This window comes from Phaethon lepturus, unplaced genomic scaffold (assembly GCF_000687285.1).
Source record: "Phaethon lepturus isolate BGI_N335 unplaced genomic scaffold, ASM68728v1 scaffold4866, whole genome shotgun sequence".
NCBI lineage: Eukaryota > Metazoa > Chordata > Aves > Phaethontiformes > Phaethontidae > Phaethon > Phaethon lepturus.
The window spans coordinates 1-19,844 of NW_010548159.1; the positions used below are offsets into that span (position 1 = coordinate 1).

A 19,844-nucleotide genomic window follows, 5' to 3' on the forward strand; every position below is an offset into this window, starting at 1 on the left:
GAGTTCCCGCAGCGAGGTCGCAGGCGGACAAGGCGCTTCGTCTTCTCTTAAACTATGTCTCCAGGAGTGCGGTATTAATGTTCTCCAAAGGCGTTTTTCTGGAAGTTCTGTGATTATATTTAAAGGTTAAGCCATTTCAGTCGTAGAATTGTGAGGCAAATCCCCTGCAAAACTGCTTATTTATGTCTTTTAATGATACAAAACCATTTTTTTAGCTTTGTTTCTCAAATACAGAGCATAAAGGTAGGGCAGTTCCAGTTGCCTCAGTGATCCTTCCATTCTCAGTGCTACCCCGTAAATTCCTGATAAGGTCGTCATCACTGTTTTACAGTTTTGGAACTACAGGACTTTAGCAAACCCTACCGTACAGGTGCACGGACTGAAAACTTGAGGTCGCAGCACCAAAAGTCTCACAAATAATCAGGACATCTTAAGGTTGGCAAAGTGTAGTGAATGGCTACGCTGACAAACGGAAGACCAAAGAAGAGGTGAAGACCAGAAAGTCACTAGATTCACAGACTGTTGTTCAGTGCAGCTGAAGCTTGGCTGCAAATATTTTCCCTGTAAATCCTTCACTTTAACCAATTATAATTCCATAGAGTAATTTCCTGTGTCAAGTTTAAGACTTAAACAATTGTCCAAGGTAATTAACCATGAGGCACTATGATTTTATACATACATATTTGTGTGAAATGTTCCTGATTCCAGTCTTGTATAGTGGTTTAAATAAAAATGCCAACTGTCTGTTACATTATGAGCACCAGACTTTTTTTGACAAACATAACATTCTACTTTTTAGTCTGAGAGTTGACATGTATGTATAATCTAATTTTCTTATATTACTTAATGCAGGTTCCTGCTATTCAGCAGAAAAGAACTGTAGCATTTCTAAACCAGTTTGTGGTTCACACAGTGCAGTTTCTCAACCGCTTTTCTACTGTTTGTGAAGAGGTATGTTTACTATTTTCCCAGCTGTCAACTTACACAATTAAAAAAATCCTAGAAATGAGAACCATTCACTTAAATATTTTTTATGCAATAATACTGGTAGCTTAAACCAAAAAATTTAGTCTGCTTTCTGCTCAAGGTTTCTCTTGAGAAAGTGCTTAAGACAGGTTTTTACCCCCAAGATATCCACATGAATTGCTGATTATACCTGATTAATCCTGTTTCCTTAAACTTCTGCATTTGGCAGTCTTTGAACTTTTTGATACATGGAATGTGTTCTGACCAGCTCCATCTGTGGATATCATCTTGTTTTGGAAGAAGGATGCCATATTGCTACAGTGCTACAGTGCTGAATCCATTTTGACAGTCAGTATCCCTCTCATCTGTGTCCTAGGATATTGCATCAAAACTTGTTTTCAAATTTCATTACCTTTAACTTAAAAGAGTGATACACTAAGCTCTGAATGTAAATAATTTTCAGGGGAAAAAGAGACAGTTTTGGCAAGTGATTAGCATCAAACACGAATCAATTAGTTTTAGTGTCTCATAAAAAAGAGAAAAAAATATTTTGTGTTAATAAGTTTTTGTGGTGACTTTAATGTCAATAGAAATACAGCAGGCTGACAGGAATGGAATTGTCTGCTGAACAGGACAAGACTGCTTCCTCCCTTGTAGAAAGGTTGTTTTCTAATGTGGCTTTGAGCTTAACCTTTCTGTCATTAGTGGTTTTTTTGTAACTGTTCACTAGTTTATTCAACAAAGACTACTATACAGCCCCAGCCAGCAGGGCTAGGGCAGCAGTCAAATCCAATTAGACTAAGCCATGTAATCTGAGAAATTCTGTTATTTGTTAGTAAGGTTTAGAGCCAGACCCATGACAAGTATAAAATTTGTCTACCACATCAGCATATGGAGCTTCAGAGGAAAAAAACCGTTGTTTTTTTCTAGATTTGTAAACTTACTGTAACTTGATTACGCAGGACAGTGTAACTGCCTGGCGATGCTGTTGTCAGTTGTCCAAAACTCAGTTGTCACATGATCTCAATATTACTTTCTACATAGGCACCATGGAAATCAGAACACATATATTTAAGGCCATCTTGAACACACAGCAATGCTATGAAGTCTACAAACAGTTGTCAGTTAACCTAAACATCTTGTTACTAAAGAGACTACATAGTTGCTTTATAATCTCCTTGAAAAGTGTTTTGTATTTATGAAGTACAGAAGTGGTTTTAATGTGAAAGGTCTCAGTGTAAATCAACAGAAGCCAAGAAATTCAAAATTAGGGCTGACACCATCCTTAACTCTAAATTTCTTGGCTCTTGTCTAGTCAAACTGACCTGTAAAGTTACATAACTCACTTTTGTACATCTTTACTCCCCTTTCTCCAGCTACATGTAGGGCACATAGTTCCTTTCAATAGGAACTAACTCCTCTTCATGAACAAAGAACCATCTGTAAACAAGTCAGTGCACTATCCAAAAAGACTAACTCCTGTCAGTCTCTTTTTACTTTTTCTAGCACATTGGCAGAACTGCCATTTTCTTAGGGTGTTAAAGTTCTGCTTCAGAGCCAGGCAGAATCTTGCCAGTGTGCCAGAAAGCTGTCAGAGTGGTACATATCTGCCAGCCAGCGTGCTAGCCAACTTCACTTGGACAGGTCTGGTGGAGTATGGTAGTGATTAGTTAAAAGAGTTACAGTTCTTGTAGAGTAACTTAGAAAAACTTAAGTTGTATTTTTAAAAAAAAAAGTGTCAAAATTTGATTGAGGTGCACCTGGAGCATATGAAGCTTCTGGTTAGTTCTGGTTCACTGTGCATTTTGACTATATAGGACTTTCAGTCACCTGCTGTATTCTTTATCAGATTTTTCTACTTTGTGTTTGCTCTGTTACATACACACATATCACATCTTTTCATCTTCCACATTTGGAAAAAGCTTTGAAGAAAGATGTGTTGGTAACTGCAAGGGTACAATATGTCTACCATTATTCTCCAGTTGCCCAAAGTAATACCCTGTTTACTTTGGCATAGTCTGTACATAGTCTTTTTGTGTATAGTCTGTTTTCATTTCTGTCAGTCATTATTTGGGAAAACTAACTGCCCAGTAAAATTATTTAAAATTTGAACCACTATAGCTACTGTACAAAAAAGGGATGTCATTGTTTCATTTATTTCATAATACTATCATCTCATTTACACTCCAGTCTGCCTTCAGCAGGTAGAAGACAAAAGTGATTTTGTTTGGCTAGATGTGAACTGTTTTATATGTAGAAATGGCTTAGGGGAGTGTTTTCACATCCTAATTGCTTTCTGTTCTAGAAATTGTCGGCGCTTTCTCTTCGTATCCAACAAATTGAAACAACACTCAATATTTTGGATGCAAAGGTTTGTACGTGTACAGACTTTGTCTTCTAACAGTGACAGCCTCCTAGATTACATGAACTAGCTTCCTTTTCAGAGACTGAGTTGAGCAAATAAGTTTTCATAATGGTTTGAAGGAGCTTACATGAAATGCTCACATGACAGAGTCTCACTTTGTTTGCCTTGCCTCTTACATTGTGTAACATTTTAACATGTAGTTTACATGGATCTTGAAAGGGCAACTGAACTACATGGCAGTTTACTTGTGTTGATTTTATTGCAGAAAAATCGTAGAATCATAGAATATCTCAAGTTGGAAGGGACCCATAAGGATCATCAAGTCCAGCTCCCCAAATGGAGGGGATTTTTCTGATACTGAAATATGCAACTTGTGTTGCAGGCTTGCAGTACGAAATTGCACTTGCCATGCAAACACTAGTAAGAAATTTGTGCCCCCTTTGTAAAGCAAAATCATCTTTGTAAAAGTTACAAGGCTGTAAGGTTTTCAACTTGACAAGTATAAGTCAGGTGTAACTAACTAGATAGATGCCTTATAAACCTTTTGATACTGAAATGTGCCCTGAATTGGATCTAAACTAACACAAATGTGTCTGATGTATCTTCTCTAGCTAAAATGACAAAAGATATAATCGATAGTTGTGTATTATCATTTAATTTGCTAAAAGAAAAAAACACAAAAACCAAACTCCCAAACCAAAAAAACACCTACCATACAGTTTTAACCAATCCTCCTTTCAATAATGATGAGGGCAATTTCAGTTGTTTTTTCTGGGAGCAGGGATAAGGCATTTTGAAACTGTTCATTAAGATCTTTGTGGAAAAAATACTGTAGTAGTACAAACAGTGCTTACTAACTTATTTATTTCAAAATATTTAGGAATACTGATTGTATTGATAATTTTTGCAGAATTCTTCATAATCATGTTAAATAGAATTTCCTTCAAATATACAGCACATTTAATATCCACTCTTAGCATTTCCTTAAAAAAGAGTGAAAGATGTAGAAAATTGCAAAATCTGTAACTAATCCCCAATCTGTTAGGTAACAGAGCGCTGCTTGTCATGATTTCTTTCACTGTAGAGGAGGTAGCAGGGAAGATGGCACGGCTCTTGTGTAGCTGATAAGTGCAGTAGAAAAATGCTGGGAAGGTGTTGAAACCTTTCCTGTACTGCAGTCCTGTGTTAACTGTGAAAGCTCCAGTGGAATCTTTTGGGGGTTTTGTTGTAGCAGTCACGGGAGTAGAAAAATCTTTTTTGTTTGCCAATCAAAATACCACAACTAGTGATAAAAAGTTACGATTTTACTAATGTGAAACCTGTCTGGAGAACATGTGATAGTCACCACCCTGCAGATTTTATTGTATATGTAGAGTTATGATACGCTCATTGCTTATTTTATGATGTTTTGTACATTCAGTTATCCTCTATTCCTGGCTTAGAAGATGTCAAATTTGAAGTGTCCAGTGCAAATATGAATAGCGTTACAAATGGTCCTGTGGCACAAGCTACTACAGATCAACAGACAGCTGTATCACTTCAGTCTGGAGTAAGTAATGAATAATAACTATTACATTGAAGGAATGTACCCCTCTGTGTCAACTTTCTAGTCTCATTTGAAATATATGGAAAAAGCAAGTCTATTGGAAGAGAGTAATCAGCTGTAAAGATCTAAAACATGTTTTTCACTAACTAAACTGTTTTAACTAGTGACTTAAAAAAAAGAAGTACACCCTTTCTTGAATATGTGGCTTAAATAATAAGAACTAACTCCAATCTAATGGTAAATGCCTCCTTTCTGTTCACACTAAAATATGAATGTGAATTCCATGAGGGGACTGGGAAGGTCATGAACAAAAATAACAGTTCGAATCATGTAATTCAAACACTTTTCTCCTTCCTTTAGAATGTGAGCTTTCAGCTCAAATTGGAGTTTCTATCATTCTTTATTTTAAAGAGGTTATTACAGTGAATGTTTTCTATATATTATCATCTATGTACAGAAAATAACAGTGATCAACATTAAGATCCTGTCCCTGCAATTAATTTTTTGTTGGGGTTTTTTGTGTATGTGTGTGTTTACTTGTTTTTTTAACCTAGACTTAAATCCTGTGATCATCACTTCACTAAGCGAGGCTTTCTGGCTCATTCGTAGATGGAGTTCTTTCCCCAGTGTCCTATTACAGTTTCTTTTCTTGGAATCTCCAATTCCAGTCTCTGCTCATTCTCTTATTTGGTGGAAGTTCCTGTGGAGCAGCAATAGCTGGAGTACTCTGCTGCCTTTCCCTTCCTCTTAAAGATTGTAACTCTAATGCAGCCTGGAATATGGGAGACAGAATGGACAGATAGCATTGCATGTTTCAGTCATGTTAAAGAATGACTCCCGGTTACATTGTTTTCTGTAAAATGTACCTCCTCTCCCATACTACAGTAAGGAAAGATATTTCTGAAAAGAGGTGTCCAATGCTACTTTCAAATGGTTAGTTTAATAGCAAATACACAGTTTTCTGTTGTCCTTTAAATAGTACTGTAACTTCTTGTAATTTTTCATTTTTAAAAAATTAATTGCTATCAAGGATTCTTTTGATTTCATTATGTTATCCTTTAGGTTAATGCTTTATAGTAAACAGTAAAGTTTAAAAGCTATATGATCTCTGTAAAACATTTGTCAGGCAATCAAAGAAATATTTTGAGGAAAAAGTTGTTGGACCCCTAGGGGAAATATGTAGATCTAGTCCTTAAAAAAAAATTTTTTTTATAAAGTGAGCATTTAAATTTAGTTCTGTTTTATTCATTAAATACAACAACGTTAACAGGGCTACTATAGGCTAATTTTTTGTTTTCACATATTGTGCAGTTAACTTGTGACTAAAAGTAGAAAGTCACGCGTGTAACAGTCAACAATGGAAGAGCTGTTTTTTGTGTATTCATACATCTTGGAAATCTCTAATACTATGAGCATAGATCAGAATAATCTTGATGTAGGAAGAGTTGCACATTACACTTAAATTACAAATATTGTGGATTGAAATCTGTCCATGGTTCTGGTCTGCCTACCTAACCATTAAGCTGTTATCTTCTTTGTATACAGCAGAACAATATACATGAAGAAGGGGTACAGAAAACAGAGGTAGTAACAGAAAATGTCAGAACTGTTTCCAAGGATCCAAGATATGCCAGATATCTCAAAATGGTACAAGTGGTAAGTCATTTCTCTTAGCGTTCTTTGGGTACTCCATTGTTTTTAGGTGGAACGTCATACACAGCTGTAAGTGAACAATAAATGTCTGAAGACATATATTACATCAGTAATCTTTAAGCTAGGATAACATCACAATATTTCTAGCACATCTTCTCTAATAAATGAGTTGATGTAATATATTCCCTCAGACAGCTTCAGGCAAGATCTTTCTGCGAAATTCTGCCAATACACTTGTGAACTGAAGGTGTGAAGATGTGGATGTGTAAATGTGGAATGATATTAGCTGGAGTCACAGAAGATACCACTGAAAACTGTAATTATTCTGGCAGAATCGGTGTCATTCCCTACACACAGACATGAATACAGTTTGGTTTTGCTATGGGGTACAAAATGCATCTCTGCTAGTATAGTCCAGAGCAGGAGTATTTGATATTTCTGTAGGGTTCGAAATAGAGATACAAGAATTGTTTCACTACTTGGTTCTACTTCAGTTTCCTGTTATTCATGATGCAGGTTTTGTTTACCTCTTTATCTGTGTGCTGTTATACAGATAACGGGAAATAAATGAATGTATTCTCAATATTTTCATGAGTGAAAACTAATGAAGAAGTGAAAAGGTGAATGGGAGACTCTTGGTGATGTTTTTTAAGAGCTTTTTTCCATGGTCTTAAAATTAAAAATGAGATTGGAAACGAAAAAAAATCTGTCTTTATTTTCAAGCTGTCAGTGGAAATTTTCCTCTGAAATATATATTGTAATTCTGGAAAATATGACTATGTCGTAGTGCTAGTAAAATGGTGCTTATGTTAAAACTAATTTCATGGTTTCACTCCCTTTTCAGAGCAATTATTACAATTGGTGTCCTTGGTACTTTGGATGATGTTCCAGACCTTATTTTTCATTTGAATCACAAATTGGAACTTCATGAGTAGCTTATTACAAACCATTTGGAAAACCTAGCAGTGGGGTAGTAGCAGAAAGTAGAACACTATGTTAGAGTATTGATTTAATGCCAGACTTCAAAGTGGATGTGAAAGTGCTGGATGGTCTAATTACTTTGACTTTTTTTTTGGTGACTGCTAAAGGAGTGAGATCTCACTTTCCACATTTATCCTTTGTACTGGCAGTTCCTGGTGAGTCCTCTGCCAGTTGTAAATAGTGTGGTAGGAAAGTCAAACTAACATACTACAAATTAATGTGTGTTTTTGTATTTGCCAAACTTGTCTTCTCGTTCAGTCAAATATTTGTTAGTGTCATTTATTTGCCTAAATTAATTTTCTAGCTGAAGATTTGTTTGCACTGATCGTTTGTTTATTCCTCACAATATTTGTAGTGTTTAAGAATTAGTACCATGAAGAGATACTTCTCTTTCACTAAAGATAGCTGTTCTATGTAATAGTAACAAACTCATTTCGATGGAGTGCAGTTGAGCATACTAAATTAATATTCTTAAAATATACAACAATAGTATTAAACACATTACAAAAGCAGTGTCATATTTGCTACAGTAAATGTTCAGAACTCTTCTATTGACAGTGTGAGAAGAGCAGTCTATAATATCAAATAAACTTCATGTTTAAAGTACAAGTACTCTTACTTGATTCTAGACACCAAACATGACTGCATAGACGCCAAGCTACTGACTGGCCTGGTATAGATTGATCCTTGCTTTAAAAGACTGAAATAAAAACCAAACACAGAGAGTTCACTGATATTCAGGAATTGCCAGCACTGGTGATATGTGGCTTGTCTATGCACTATGGTGAACCAAAACCTATTTTGCAACAGGATTCCTACTTGCACTGTGGCTTCTCCAGGACCTGCACGCTTGGGAATAGGGCTGGGGTACACTGTGTTGAATATGTAGTGATTTGGATTATTGCAAATCTTAACTGGGCAGAGACAACTGTGATGGAAACGTAGTATTGTCTCCTATGCTAGAAATGTACACCTGTGATATTTCAGTGGATCTGTTTGCTCAGTGTACTTACTGTTTAGATTTAAAATAGTTGTCTGTTTTATTTTAGTAAGATTTAGGGTCGCAGCAGTATTAGGCTCTGATTTTCCAGATTAAAATTTATGAAAGTGTGAAAGATAAAGTAATTTTATAATACAGTGACTGCATTACATAGATACAGGTACAATCTTACTTGTTTTCCTTCAGGAAAAAAGTGCATTATTAAAGGGTATTTTGATTAAACCTGAGATTACTTTTGTAAATCTATGATGTATGAAGGTACGGGGAGGTTTTTTTCTTACATATTTTGATGCGTAAAATTTTGGAATAAAGTGCTTCTCCAAGTGTGAGCATAAAAACATGACAGTTTCCAATCCATTCTTAGAAGTTCATATACCAAGCTCCCTTTCAGTGAGAGTAAGTACAAATTCTGCTTTGACCAATCTGACTCAATCTGGTTTTCACATGGTTTGAATTGATGCATAAACACTTCATTAGTGACTTCTGAGTTGGGGAAAGGAACCTTAAGAGCAGTCAAGCGAGGGAAAAAAACTTAGATGGTACAAGATGGTGTATAAACACACAATACCTGGTGTCCAAATCTATAGAATTCACTAGAATAAGTGAATATTTTAAACTGTCATTAAATACTCAAATGCTTTCCCCTTTGTAATGTACATTAATTTTGAATTACTGAGAAATTCTTTATTACAAGCTAATACCTGTGTCGTGGTTTAGCTCCAGCCAGCAGCTAAGCACCACACAGGCGCTCACTCGCTCCCCTCCTCCCAGGTGGGGTGGGGCAGAGAATCAGAAAAAAACTCATGAATTGAGATAAAAACAGTTTAATAGGACAGCAAAAGAAGAGGAAACAACAATTATAACAACAATAATACTACTAATATTACTGATAAAGCAATCTACAAAAACAAGCAATGCACAATGCAACAATTGCTCACCAGCTGGTCATCGATAGCCCATCCTCGAGCAGCGATTCCCACCACCTGGCCAGCTCCAGTTTAAACCCTGGGCATGCCATTACATGGTAGGGAGCGTGTCTTCGGCCATCCTGGGTCAGCTGTGCCGGCTGTGCCCCCTCCCAGCTTCTTGTGCCCCCCGCCCCCTCTGCTGGCAGAGCGTGGGGAGCTGAAAAGTCCTTGACTTAGTATAAGCACTACAGCTACTTAGCAGCAACGAAAACCATCAGTGTGTTATCAACATTATTCTCATACCAAATTCAAAACACAGCACTATACCAGCCATCAGGAAGAAAAACCAACTTCATCCCAGATGAAACCAGGACAACCTCATAACTTGAGTCCCATTTTTGCCAATATGCCTAATAGATTGTTAAAACTGTGTACCTGTCTGTGCTATTCCAGAATCTTCAAGCAAAAGTCTTGATTGTGATTCTTATTGTGAAACTGGAAAAGGAAAACACAGTAAGACAGCTAGCTTAAGCTCTCACTTTGCCAGGTTAGCTACCACAACTGTCACTAGTACCACATGCTTCTCTGGAACATTAGTCACGGCTGCCTTTTATTTTATCAATATTTTACTTACTTTGGACAAAAGATATTTGTCCTGTGCCAAAAGAATCCTTCAATATTTGTTGTGAAGCTTCCCCTGACTTTCCTAGACCACCAGTAGCTTTGTCCCTTGGAAATCAGAAATTGTATCCGCTTTTTTTTTTTTTTCTTCCCTCTTGGCATGCAGTGGCCCAGGTGGTGTTTCTGATGATTTGCAACAGGGGATGGCAAAGCAACAAGTTGTCTTTGACCAACTCTAGTGGAAACATAGGAGCAGTTTTTTGGAATGTGTCTTGTAAGACGACGTGGGTCAAAGTGTTCTTGGATATGCGATCCAAGATGAGGGGATGTTTAGGTGTTGCTGAATAAAATAAAGTGCAGAAGCTGTGGAAGGACTTGCAGTGAAAGGAAGGAATTTTTTTTAACACGTATATTGTTGGCTAAAATTTGCCCACAAGTCATAGAAGATTCAAGCCTGACTGTACAAGCACTTGTATTCAGAGGAATCACTTCTAAATTGTGCTTCTGTTGTCATGTCCTGCTTGCCTTTTTCTGCATGCTTTTTAAAGACTACTCCAATTTTTAGCACTCCCTTAAGGTATCTCTCCAGAGCTGTAGCAGATGCACTTTCCTGGTTTTCCTACCTCTTTGGCTACAACTTCAGCATGTCTGCGTCTTCTTCATCTTTCTAGCACAGCTATTTGCTGCTGTCTTTGTGCTGCTTTATGCTTTCTTCACATTCTTATCCATACACATAACTTCAGCTTCTTAGTTTTGTCTGCATGAATTGTAAATATATCTGTCAATTCCTGATTCTCTCACTGCAACTTCCTCTAGAAGTTTTGCCATAAATATAAGAGGGAGTAAGAGGGCATTTGATCTCAGTCATTTCTTCTTTCTTGGTTCATACTGACGGCAACTGAGATTATCATTCCGTGCTCTTGTTCAACAAGCGACATGCATAAATTTGTACGAAAGTGTACCCTAAAAGAACCTGTGGAATTTAATTCACCTGTTTGTGTCCAGTAGTTTCATATTATTCTTCCTCCTACACAGGGTGTTCCTGTAATGGCAATACGAAACAAAATGATTTCCGAAGGGCTAAATCCAGATCTTCTTGAGTAAGTATTTTGTAACTTTCAGTAGGGCTGGAATGCAACCATGTGTTTAAAAAACTTGGAAAAAAGTGTGCTTAGAAAAGCTTTTTTATGGTATTGTGAATCTAAATTATCAGCATTAAAACAGGTTTTGAAGCATTCCATGAAAGGCGTTTTTAGCATTTTATAGATCTGAAGTGGACCATCAGTACCAAAGGAGGAGGGATGCAATCGCAAGTATGAGCTGTCTTTTCAGTATTGTCTAGTCCAAGGCAAGGCCCAGGAAATACAGAAACTGGGATATCAATGAGTATTTACTGCACCCTCCCAAACAGAAAGTTGCAGGAATTTACTGTTCAGATTTGAGAGGAAATTGAAGGGCTTCTTCCAAGCCAAGCAGAGGTGGTGCAGTTCAAGGAGAAGGATATAGCGGTGATGAGGTAACATTTGACAAAGTGCATTTAGCAATGAGGAATCAAATAATACATTGGCAGCCATTTTTACTGGACTGTTTAGAACATGCAGTTTTTCCCAGATATTTTCTTCCAATACTTCAATAACAAAATGTCATCACTGCAGAGTAATAAGAACAAACTCTATTTTATTTTACTGGATGCATGAGAGACAATGCAGTTGTTTCCAGATTCCCTCAGTAGATGGAGTAACGTTGACAGTGTAAAATGAAGTCAGCAGTTCTGACTGTTGATTGAGCTAACCTGATGTGAAGACTACTAAGACTAGATACTCATTTTAAAAGCTACTTCTATGGCTTTAAGCATTAATTTTAAGCTTATTTTACATTTGACGTGTAATTCAATTCTGCTGTACCATTTCACGGAATTCGTTAAACTGATGAAAATACAGATTTTCATTATTACATTATAGCCACTAAACTGTTTGAAACACTTTTGCATCCTCTTCAGAAACTCCCAATGTATCAGAAAGCCTCCTGCTTCTTTTCAGTGAAGTCTTTTTACATTTTGGAAAGGCTTATTCCAAAACTAGCAACTTGTTTAATAAAATAAATAAAAATACAGGGAAACAGAAATTTGAGATATCATCATATGTTGAGTCACTGTATCTCCCAGCTACTTCCTGGTGTCTAACTAAGCCTAAAGTAGTTACTCCTCATTTGACATTTTTACTGATCAAATAGGAAGTAAGAAAAAGAACAGAAGTAAGAACCTGTGCAAGTCTGAGACAGGGTTATCAAACATGGTTTTACTCTATGTGTGTTAAAGATGTTGTACTACTTAATCTGCGTTTCAGGTCCATACCTTTCTGTAAATGCTGCTTTGAGTTTGGATGGATTTTTACAGTAGATAAAAATAAGATAATAGGTTAAAATTTCAAAAATTTTTTTTAAAAAGTACCTGCTTTTGGATTGTCTGTTTTGAGGAAAGACAGAAACGTTATTACTGTGGATTGGGGCTCATGGAATATGTTTGAGGTTTGGTCTCAAAGTTCATCTTCAAAGATTCTGTGCGGCACTAATGCTTAGGCAGATTTTCTTTAAAATGTTAGTGATTTGAAAACTGTATAGCAAATCTACCTGGTTAAAGAAAGCAAATTATTTGGGAAGGTGCATAATGCTTCTTTCAAGAATTGGTATTACTTTAAATAATTTTGTAATATTTTAAAATAAAATACTACAAAATTAAATGTCAGGGGTGACCTTTCTTTTAATCTTCTTGCTTTCTTGTCTCAATATTGTAAACTTTTTTTAATATGTATCTTGCCATTCATACCGCATTTCTCGGGTCTTCAGGTTCCTGAGGCCTGCTCACTCAGTCGCAGTGAAAATTAGGAAAATGTACATATTGCTGTATGCTCAGTCGCTTACTGCAGACTCTCACAGCTACTTGCCAGTGACAGTGTGGTTTTTCTGTGGCTGCAGGGATGCTAGTTGTAATAATACAGAGTTGTTTACACTCCCTTCGGCTGTTCTACTTCTGTTATTGCTCCTTTCTCAACTTTTTACAGAGTTTGAAAACTGTCTATTCTATCACGCTCCCAATTTATCTATTTTAAACTTTTGTTAAAAAGTTTTGTTATCCTTCCTCTCTTGCCTGTCCAGAATTCCAGGAGAGTTTGTCCTGCCCTCACGAACTAGAGGAATTCATTGCCATCTTCCTCTCCTTACTAGAGGAGAGTTTTTGCACTGGTCTCTCCAGATCACATGTCTTTGCACAGCTCTTCTGTTTTGTCATTACCACAGCAACAAGGAATAATATTGTGAAGTGGTATTTGCATGAGAAAGCAAACGCTTTCTTAATTTATTTTGGAGGTGTGCAGTGGGGAGGTAGACGGCTTTCTTGCAGTTCTTTTTTTTGCATTCTTCTCGTTTTTGCACCCAAAATGTTTAGAAACACTTTAAAGATACCTTAGGGATTTCCAGCTGAGAAGTTACAATAAATAGAAGTGAAGTTGGAAAAGAAATTCTGTGGCATGGCACACAGGGGTAGCCCCAAGATAAATAGCAACAGGACGAATAATACGATTCTCAGCTTAAAGTGTAATATTTTACCAAAGAGAACAGTTAAATATCATACAGGAAGCTAGTTTCTGTGAAGATCATTCTTCCCCTGCCCCAAGTATAATTGCATGTGTATTTCCTACCTTGGTTTCAGAATTTACCAGGCTCAGTCATGCTTGTATGGTCAAACTCATTACATACTTAGAAGGGAGACTCCAGGGAGAACCAGCATCTTCAGTCAGTAGTCTTTAGATGGCTTGCTTCTCTCCCCTTTGTTCCCAGTAGATTCCCTGAGCAGATGTTTTGACACAATGTTAAGATCCATCTTAAATATTCTCTTCAAAACTAAATACAAGAGATCTGATCATTTATAGTCAATAAAAATCCCATGGCTGCTCTTGCATGTCAAATTTAACCCAGTGTTCTAGCCAAATTCCACTCTGAGTAATTCTTTTTTGCTTCTCTAAATTATCCCTGCAGTTTTAGTTGGATACAATATTGTTCATTTCCTGTCTTATTTTTTTCATGTACTATTTACACTGCTTAATGGTGTACAGCATGTTCCTTTCAGCCCTAGAGCCTCTGAAGGTTGAAAAGAATGAATTAATCAGTATTGCCTGCTTTCAACTCTTTCTACAAGTGTTTGCCACTTCTTAGTAATTTGTCGTTATTTCCGATAACCTTAAAGGTGTGCATTCAAACTGATGTCCACAGAGTTTTGATGTCCAGTGAGTTACAATTTTTAGGGTTTGTCTTTCAGTTGTAAGTGAAGCAATACCATAAGCCATGAGTTTGTAAACCGTAAACAATGTGTTAAATGTTGTGGATATAAAGTGCATGCAACTATAGTGAAAGGGCATGAGCATTACATGCTAAGTTGCTTGAGTTCACAGCCACCTTCTAGGATTTACAACATAAAACATTCTTGTTGCCTGCAGGACCCCAGATGCTCCTGTGCCTGCCTGGGGAGATGATGGGAATGCAGAAGACAGTTCTGATAGTGAATCTTCATTTAGTGACTAAAGAGACTGATTTCAGCCTTTGGAAGCCTCTGTTAAGTGGTAATGTGTTTGGAGCTTTAGCAGAAAATGGTTTTGCGTGAGTCACATGGGTGATGTGGTTCGTCTGACAGCATTTTTAAGAAGTAAGATCCTGCATGTTCTCTCCCAGAAAGTTTGAACAGGCAGCATGTTTCAACCTGTACCTTTCCACTATGAAAATTAGTCGTGAGATTTTTGCAATTTTTGTGCTGCATCATTTCAGCTTCCTTTCTCATTCTTCTGAAATTGCTTTGTAAAACTCAAAATTCCACACCTCTAAACCTCCAGTTAGCTAAGAGTGCATTCTGGTCATTATTAGATTTTCTATGTAACACTTTTAACCTAAGTTGCCTTCTTTCAGCCCGGTAACATATGGGTAAAGCAACTTTTCGAAATGAAATTGTTTAATTGTAATCTGATTAACTGTATTTTTTTCTAATATAATATATTCTGAAGTGATGCAACAAGAATTACATAGTAAATTCTTGTAAAAAAAAAGAAAGTAAAGCTATCTTGTGGTCATTGCAAATGAGTGACACTCTGTTTTGATGGAAACTAAAATACAAATGAAAAATATATTAAAAACCAATCTGAATCTGTTTTCAAAGTATATACTTCTGTTCGATTTCATGTTAGAGTCTATATAAAGCTGTTAAAGAAATTCCTGCTCTGTAGAAGAGTTGATTTATCAAATTCAGGTTACAGTGGTGTAGGAAGCTACAAATATGGCAAGATTGGTTTGAAATTGACGCTGTGAAAGAATCAAGCGACTGGGAGATTATTTAGGGAATACCAGATTCTCACGACTTTTTCACTGTCATGTGGGTCAGTAGAAACCACTTTCTGACTGCTGTTGGGCGTATTTGAAAGGAGCTGTGGCTGAGCAGTTTGCATAGGATAAGAAACCACCTCCAAGTTGGGGCCTTTGCAATTTCAGCAAAGAAGCCAAAATTCAGTTGGTATAATGACAAAACTACCTTGCTACCTCTCGAGGTATGCATTGGGGAAACCATACAAAGAAATCCACTTGGAAACTGACTGGCCCTGAAGACTTCCCTCGAAAATATTTAATCTACTGCATGAGTCAAAAGTGACATTTCATTAAAGAATCTTCTTTAATATAAGTTGTTCCACATGAAATTCTTCACAATCTGTTTGAGTTCCCCGCATTATTGTGATTATACCAGGATGCTGTGGGCCAGGCAGCCATTTACTTTCTGGTATTTCACCTTCTTCCCGAGACCAAGAAAAGACTAAAACTGAAGCTCCAAGTATATAAATTTGTTAGTTTTTATGACCAAGTCATTCTCTTCTCTCTCAGTTATTTATGCTACTTCAGTAGGTTAGCTGCTTTTTTTTCTGTAACTTGAGCATGGCTCCCACTGGAGTCCAGCAGACTTACTTAAGCTCTTCATAACCTGTAAATCAGAGTAATGCCTGAATCCCTACAAAAGCATATATGCACTAGTGAATGTCTAGACATGGCATTTCAATAATGAGTTAATTATTATCGAACACTTAAACAAAAATGTTTAATAGTTAACACTTGGTAAAACTTGACAAATACTAACATATTAGCAGCAAGTATTTAAAAAGTAAACGTTATAATGTTATTTCAGAAAGCATACATTAAAACACTGGTGACTTTTTGAAATCTATATTTGAAAACTCATTGAAGCAATCTGCATAATTAAAGCTATATTTTGTAAACCGAAGTTGTGGTTCTATTTTATTCCCATATGTTGTTTTAAACAAGATAGTGAAAATTCTTCTGAAGACTCTGCAATTCATGTTTCTCCAAAACTAGTTATGCTGAAGTTGCATCACTCTGCTAGCTGAAGGGGAGAGCTTTGAAAATAGGGGACTGGAGTTTAACCTAAGCCACGTTAGCACTCTGACTAGAAGAGAGCTTGAACATCCCATAGGTGCTATTCTAACAAAACTTAAGGAAGACTGAAATTAATGAGGACTGTATGTTCAGTACTCTTGAACTGATATTAACCTGTGTAAAGAAGTAGCATGATTTAAAGAGTTGACTTGAGAAATAGTAGTTAATTATTTTTTTAAAGAATAAACAAGATTACCAAAACATATTTAAGGAGTGTGTAATGACTTCCACTGTTTATCATTTTGAAGAAGCTTTTTGTGTAATTTTAGTCTGAAAAACCTAAAATAATTATCTTTTACACCACTACAGATGTGTTTTTATGTGGAATGAAAAAGAAAGCCTCTAGCCTACTGTCACTTGTTAAAATGAGGGATAATTAACACATCACAGAATAACAATTTCATTAGTAGGCATGCTGAATTTAATTGCTTAAGACTTGGGGTTTTTTTTCAGGGTAGCTGTTTATTTTGGAATAGTGCAATCTTGGTAGGGTTGCAGAAACGTTAAGAAAAATCTTGCCACTTTGTCTCCTCTCCCACTTGAGTGGTGGCATGCTGCACAGTAAAAATCCAAGTGTTTGAACTGTGAGGAACCAGGGAGAAAGAGATAAAACCTTCCCTTTTTACCTTCAGTGCATCAGCAGCCATAACGCTTCCACTGCCTTCGGAACCTCTGACCGCATTAGGCTCCTCTATTCCTGCCAGTCTCATCTGCTAAACACATCCCTGTACTCTTAGGTCGTAGCCAAGTTCAATCTGAGATGTTTCAGCTTAGGACACATGCTGACACAAGAAGCTAAGTATGGGAAGGTTGGTTTGAGACTGAATTATGTCAGCTGTGCTAGTCCTCCTTGATCTACAGCAGTTTTCTAGTGAGATGGTGCTAACCCAGAAAGTTGGAAGGTCCTTAACCGCAAGCTAAATACTATAAGCAGAGAATATTCCAACTTGCTCGTTATTTGCCATCTGTTTTGGCATAGAAGATGGAGGGAGTATTTCAACTTGGCTGCATAGTAATCAGACATACATAGTACTTCCAAGGGAAGAAGTCCCTTTTTAAGTGACTTTTATTTTTAAAAAACTTCCAACAGCAATGAACTTTTAAAAGATGCAGTATACATTAAGAGGTGTCAGTCATACACAGCTAATATACCCAAATTTTACATAGATTTAAAATCATCGTCTGGGGCAATATTACAATTTGTAGACATGCAAACTACTCCAGCTTGTTGCTGGAATAACTGTTGAATGCATCTGTTAATACTGATTATGTACTTTTAATAAATTAAGTACTCAGTGTTCAAACAAACTTTATTTCTTTTCACCCCATCGCCATCTTCTTCATTTTGCAGGTGAATTGGAGTGCAGAATCTATAGATGTCTGTTGCTTAAAGTTATTACAGGCATTTTAAATGCATGTAGGTGCCTTAAGACTAGATGCATATCTGTATATGTAAATGAAACCTTAAACAACTGTCAAAGGCAAAACCAACATCTGGACATGATAATAACTTTATACTGAAGTCCTCTTTTAGCACTCTTACTCATTAATCTGTTCCCTCTCAACTCTCCTGTTCAGCTACATTTGAAAAGAAAATTGATGGTTCTTTTTCCAAGCTGGGTCTTTTCCTCTCTCTTGTTTTTCTTTCCAGTGTGTGTTATTTACACCAGTGAGTAAGTGTATAGTTTGACATTCTGTGAAAAAAGTCATAAGAAGCTATAGCCTGTGCTTGGAAAAAGAGAATATCACTTGAGATCAGCACTTTGAGTTGCGTGTGATCGGGTTGATTTTGCTTTCCATGATGTTACGTAGCAAGAAACCGAAGTTCATCGCAGTTAAGCTTTCTGTGAATCCAGTTTTATCTCTGAAAAGCCGATACAAGGTTACAGCATCACAATGGATTTGTCTGCAAAACGGAACGTGTACTTTCTTACTCTTCAGAAAGTTTGGCAACCTGTTGTCTGAGATGACTGCAGGTCAAACGCCTCTGCTAGTGCCCGAAGCATTATTCTCCTGATATTTCATGTGACAATGTCTCCGTTCAGACCACCTCACAGGAACCGCCACATTAGCTCAGGCCTGTGGCTCCCCCCGCCCTTGCTCGCTCAGCCTTGCAGTTCTGTCCCTGGTAAAAATCAGCGCTTTAGCAGAAAATGTGAGGAGTACAGCAGTGCTCCGGCAGTCCCTTTTCCTGCCACCAAGATTTTACTGCAGCTGTGAGCAGAGATTGATGTTTAGTGCTAAATTACAAGTTTGTTAGTGCTTCCAAAAATGTTTGCATTAATTCAGGAAGCTCTGGATATTCCTGCCTTGTGTCTGACTGTCTAACTTTGCTAATACTGCTTTAAGGGAGTTCCATGGGCTAGTTGATTATGAGGGAAACTAAGCAGAAAATTAAAATAACATACCCCATGCCATACAGAAAATGAGGGAGGACAGAAACAAACATAGGATATGTCTCCACATACTTATACACATTCTGAGGAAAAAAATTTAAATGGCTATAAATTAAAATGCAGGTCATTTGGTGAGGACAGACGTAGCATAAAACACCTGGTTTTTTGTTTGGTGGTTTTTTTTTTTTTAAAGTTTAAGTCAGTGTCTTGACCTTAAACAAGCGGATTATTTTCTCATTCAGTGAGAAACTTCCCCTTTTCAGGTAGATGGGTGGAAATGAAAAACGTGGACAAACATTCACTTTGCAGACCGTTGATTTTTGGTGCATCAGACTTTGTAACTGGTACCGTCTGCCTGAAGGAATGAAATGGTAAGTAATAGTGTTCTCTGATTTAGGTAATACACTTTTTGCTTATCAAGCTCTTGTATCTTCTAGTACATGAGCTTGCACTTCAAAGCTGTCTACTCCATCTGAGGACACGCTGTTCTCTCTGCTCTAGAAATCCCTTTTTGTGCTTCATTATCACTTTCTGTCCTGGTCTGTGGAGTCAGAAGTTGTAATAAAGTGGATGGCTTTGGCTTGGCACCAGTTTGTTACTGGAGAGAGCATGAATCGGAGCGCTGGAAAGGATGGGTCAGAAGAAAGGGATATGGGAATAATTTTTTACGTTTATATGAGCAATTCTTTATATAGGTAATTACCATCAACCGCTTAATAAACCTTACCCTTTATGTCACTTGTAGTAGTGAGAACTTGAGTACACTTGTATTACCCTGCTGTGAAGAATTGGACAGTGGAAAAAACTTATAAGGCCCTTTTTAAATGATAACTCTCCTATGAATTGTGATTATCCTTTTTGCTTTCAGACAAAGGATCTCTAGTGTTCAGCTGACTCCATGCTCCCAAGAGATTCCGTAATCCTTGTG

At 36.9% G+C, this 19,844-nt stretch overlaps 1 protein-coding gene across 1 annotated transcript; it reads left to right on the forward strand.

Annotated features, from left to right (window-relative positions):
• Positions 1-852: 852 nt before the first annotated feature.
• CCDC53 (coiled-coil domain containing 53) lies at positions 853-14,850 on the forward strand (the record flags this gene model as incomplete). The annotated part of the gene is made up of 6 exons (XM_010289866.1): positions 853-951; positions 3,272-3,337; positions 4,752-4,880; positions 6,423-6,533; positions 11,076-11,140; positions 14,531-14,850. Coding segments are annotated over 6 exons (555 nt in total), but the record flags the coding sequence as incomplete, so codon positions are not given.
• Positions 14,851-19,844: the final 4,994 nt, after the last annotated feature.